Source organism: Pteropus vampyrus, unplaced genomic scaffold (genome assembly GCF_000151845.1).
Source record: "Pteropus vampyrus isolate Shadow unplaced genomic scaffold, Pvam_2.0 Scaffold387, whole genome shotgun sequence".
In the NCBI taxonomy this organism is placed as follows: Eukaryota; Metazoa; Chordata; class Mammalia; order Chiroptera; family Pteropodidae; genus Pteropus; species Pteropus vampyrus.
Window position 1 is genome coordinate 1,538,693 of NW_011889168.1, and position 4,911 is coordinate 1,543,603.

General features: G+C 40.6%; 1 protein-coding gene across 1 annotated transcript; it reads left to right on the forward strand.

Annotated features, from left to right (window-relative positions):
- The first annotated feature begins 3,886 nt into the window (after positions 1-3,886).
- Positions 3,887-4,456, forward strand: DUSP21 (dual specificity phosphatase 21). Its single transcript, XM_011380094.1, has one exon. It carries the CDS (start codon positions 3,887-3,889, stop codon positions 4,454-4,456), a length of 570 nt encoding a protein of 189 aa, XP_011378396.1.
- Positions 4,457-4,911: the final 455 nt, after the last annotated feature.

Below are 4,911 nucleotides of genomic sequence, written 5' to 3' on the forward strand. Positions count from 1 at the left end.
CACCACCGCCAACCTTCAATGAAAGCAAATCACCTATTCATCAGCCTCTTGCCTTCACTGTCCACCCTCAAAAACACCAAACTCTCCAGGCACTGATCCATAGAACTTTAATTCTCTTATGTGGTCTGGCCCATGTGTACACTTGAGAAAATGAACTATATTTGGATTTGACCCAGCTTGCATGTCAGAAAAGAGTCTGCAATAGATGAATCTTTGGTCACCTAGACTATTGCGATAGCTCTCACTTTTTCAAGTGTTGCCTTTCTCCCCACCACACCATCCTCTCCACAAATTCATCCATGTAGCTGTAAGTAAACTTCCTAAAAATCAATTCTGATTATGTCATTTCCCTGCATAAAATACTCCAGTGTGCCACCATGACTTACAGGATCAAGCCCAAGTGACTGCTGCAAGGCTCTCTATGATCTCTGCTGCTGGCTCCTCTAGCCACTCCACCTGTGACATTCCTGCTTCACTCTGTCTGTTCTAGTAATTCTGAGTTGTTGTTCTCTGCCCTCCTGACACCATTTCACACATTTGTGCCTTCTTATATACTTCCTTTCCTATCTAGAATTTTCTCCCATTCTTATCTGCCTGGAAAACTATTCATCCTTCAAAATCCTAATCCAAAAATAATCCCACAAACTCAAAGTACTACCCTACACATTTCTTATTAGTTAAAAGAGGCAAAGTTACCTTTACAATGTAGAAACCTACTTAATGTCACCTTAACAAGGTGGTCAAAATTATCACTGTCAATAATAGGACAAACAGGTATCATATGCCCCCAATACAATGTACTAGGAATGACACATTCTGGTAGTATTCTTGCCAAAAATATTTCACCTGAATCTAATACCAAAGGAACACTCAAACACATCTAAATTGAAGGATGTTCTGTAATACTGGCCTCAACTCTTCAAAAATGTCAATATCAGTAAGACCAAAACAAAACAAAACAAAACAAAACAAAAGGTTTGGAAACCATTCCAAATTAAAAGGTGTGAAAGAAGCATGACAACTAAATGCAATGTGTGATTCTTAATTCCATCCTGGATCAAAGTCGGGGAGAGTGCAGAAAGCAGCTACAGATAACACTATTGGGAGGATTGTTGAGTTTTGAATATAAATTATATATTAGATAATAATGTTGGGTCAATGTTAAAATTTCTGAGTATGGTCATTTTGTTGTGGTGACATAGGAGAATGTACCGTACTTGTTCTTAAGAGATACGTACCAAAGGGCTAAGGTGTTGCTGTATCTGCAGTTAACAAGCAGTGATTCAGCAAAAAGAAACAAGCAAACAAATAAATATGTTGTTTATATATCTAAATAGAGATAAAAAGGGAATGTGGTGGTGAAGTGTTAACCATAGAGGAATTATAGGTGAAAGGTGGACAAGTGTTCATTGTTCTGTTCTTGCAGCTTTTCTGTAGGTCTGAAATTTTCCAAAACAATAATTTGAACACAATGAACAATAAATAATAAATAATAAAACAAACAAAACAAACAAAAAGCTTTGTTTCAGGTTGTATTTCTCTGAAGCCTTTCATGGCATCCCCCTAAAGCTCCCAGTCCTCAAACACACACACAAAAAACAATGAATCACCCTCTCTTCTGGACTCTTTCATAATTATCTATCTCTCTGATCAAACTGTAAGCTCTTTGATATCTGGGCCTGTGTGTTGTGTTGATTCTAAACAATGCTAGAAGTGTACCTGACACAGACTGGATGCTCAGTGGAAGCTTTTTAAAAATCAATCAAACTGAGTCTTGAGGGTTAGATAAGATTCAGTAAGCGGACAGGAGCAAGAAAGATTTCTTAAGAGAAAAGAATGGTGTGAGCAAAGGTAAGGAAGCAGGAATGTATATTTTGTATTTATCAAGAATATTTGATTTGCTTGGTCAGAACTGAAGATTTATATAGGCGAAAATGCCTAACATACAACAGATTCTTAATAAAAATTTGATGAATCAATGAATAAATGGGTTTTGAAAGGCAGACTTAGATTGGATTGGAAAGGGCTTTGACTACAGAATTTAGAAATCTGAACATTATCTAGTTATTGACATCAGGGTCTTTTCCCAGAGGCAGGAAGAGAGTGTGTTCTTGGGCAAGTCCCTTATACATCTTCTTCCCTAAATAATAAGGAAAAGTAAAGACAGGTGGGAATCTGAAAGTGACCTGTTTCCAAACTCAGGAGGAAGAAAGGTCAAATTATCTACTCAAGAAAAGCCCCATAGTGGAGTTTTGTGACATTCAACATCCCTCAGACAAAAGGGCATCACAAAATATTGGCTGAAAGAATAAACACATACATCAATTTAATATAAGTCATGCTTGTCTTCGAGAATAGTGGGTGAAATTATTTGGTTAATCTTACTACATTTTTAAAGTTTAAGAAGTGTATACTTACGAGATAACTAGACTCTAACACTCTTTTAGGGGTTCCACTTTAGTCCACAGATTACAAAGCTCCTCATGATGCCATATCTCAAATGTTGGACTAAACTTTTAAAAATAATTTTAGCCCGATTGAACTCTCCCCAATAGACAATTTTCTATACATTATATAGTATTTGTGTTTTGTTTTCTCCCAGATAGATTTGTGGGGACTGACAGTTTAAGTAATGCAAAAATAATCTGATTATGACAACTGAGAAAAAGAAAATCGTGTTGTCTTTTCAGGTTATCATTTGCTTGATCATGCATAAACAGGCTGGCATCTATTTAATCCTTGCTCATAGTCACAGTACACCTTTGCACACAACCCAGAATGATGAGGAGTGAGTGTGAAGTAACACAGTTATTAGCTGTTCTGTGAAAAAAAAATGTTTCAGGTTATAATTCTTTTGAATCTTCAAATTCTACAAAAATCTTAGCTGAGAGGAAATGCAAATCTCGGGTAACTTTTGCAAATCTATTTTTAGCCCAATTATGATGTAGCATTGACTTGTTCCAGAATTTTTAACATTATTAGGAAGAGACCTTCGGTAGTGGTCAAAATGACTTGTAGTTTACACAGTATGTGGGCATTCTTTTTCAAGAAAGTAGACAAGATAATTTGAACTGTTGTTTCAGGAAGTAAAGTAGAACCAAGTGATAAATCATTTGGGCCATATGCACAAATGGACTGTGACACAGCTAAATTAGTCACAATTGTCCACCACAGGCCAACTCACCATAGATAAAGGGCTATATATATCGGTTAGCAATGTTCCCTTAAAACCAGTCCTGATATGTTTGTAAGCAGGAGCATAATTCTAGGCCTACAATCAACAAAGGAATATCAGGTAGGCCCACCAAACCCAGCCAAACCCATATTTCACTGCAAGTTTATGAAGATTAGCATATCTCATGAGCCAAATGCTGTTCCCCAACTTAAAATATGATACTGCTACTTTGTAGAAAAAGTGTAAGCCCTGTTCCACACCATCAATAAAATAGATGCATTTATAGATATTGTGTTTGTGTATCTAAATAGAAAGAAAGAAGGAATGTGGTCCAATAATTGAAACATAAAATAGGTATCTGGTAACAGAACATTTTTTAAAACGTCAAGACATAAAAAATGGGCTTGGAAAAATAAACAACTGTGAAGAAAGATAAAAAGAAAAGAGATCTGAAGTTTCTCTAAAGGCCTGGCTGGGAGGCCAAATCCTCCTTGTGGCAAGCTGCCATTGCCATGGAAACTAGTGGGCTGGGCAGTAGGGGATTGTGACACTGGAGGTGGAGGTGGGGAGAGGTGGTGACCAGTGACTTGTCTACTGTCCCTCAGACCTACTCCAGAGGCTTTGCAGTGTGGCCGCTTCCTGAACATACCAGCGCCAGCAGGAGTGGTGCCCCGAAACCGGCCCAGAGAGACCCACTGTCCTGCCGCCTTGATGACAACACGCCCAGGTCCCCTCTCAGCTGCGGCTGTCCCGCAGCCCTTGATCCATGGCCTCTCCCAGATAACCAGCAGCTTGTACATAAGTAATGGGGTGGGGGCCAACAACAAACTCATGCTATCTAGTAATCGCATCACTACTGTCATCAATGTCTCAGTGGAGGTTATCAACACATTCTATGAGGGCATACAATACCTAAAGGTACCGGTGGCCGACTCTGCCAGCTCGCGCATTTACGATTTTTTTGACCCCATCGCTGATCATATCCGCAGCGTGGAAATGAAGCAGGGTCGCACGCTGTTGCACTGCGCCGCAGGCGTGAGCCGCTCTGCCGCCCTCTGCATCGCCTTCCTCATGAAGTACCGCTCCATGTCGCTGCTGGACGCCCACACGTGGACCAAATCATGCCGCCCCATCATCCGGCCCAACAACGGCTTTTGGGAACAGCTTATTCGCTATGAATTCAAATTATTTAGCAAGAACACTGTGCGTATGATCAATTCTCCAGTGGGTATGATCCCGGACATCTACGAAAAAGAGGTCCACTCGATGATGTCTGTGTGAGCCATGTCAGCCAGCCCCCGACATCTGCTACCGATCCTGAGCATGCTACCAACACTGAACATGACACTGAACTTTGTTCAGTGAAGAAAAACTGATATCTTTTGGAAGGGCAAACAAAAAGGGAGGGCTGTTGGAGTTTTTAGCTTAGTAAGCCTAATTTTTAAAGAATAAAATTCATTCGATATAAGATGCTGACAGAGTTTCTTATCCTGTGCGCGGATCCTCATGGCTGCTGGGGCCTGGCTAGAGAGGAGGGTGGGGAAGGTGGTGCCGGGCTCAGATGGACCTGCATCAGGGCCCTGATAGATGCTGACTAACCCAGGAGTGAGTGCCCAGAATCCCACCTGGTTCCTCCCACCCCAAAACCAGAGCCCTAGACATCATGGCATTCCCTGCATTTCTCACAGTAAGTGCCATCTACTGGATAGGTGGCTTTCATGGGGTGCTCTGGGAGC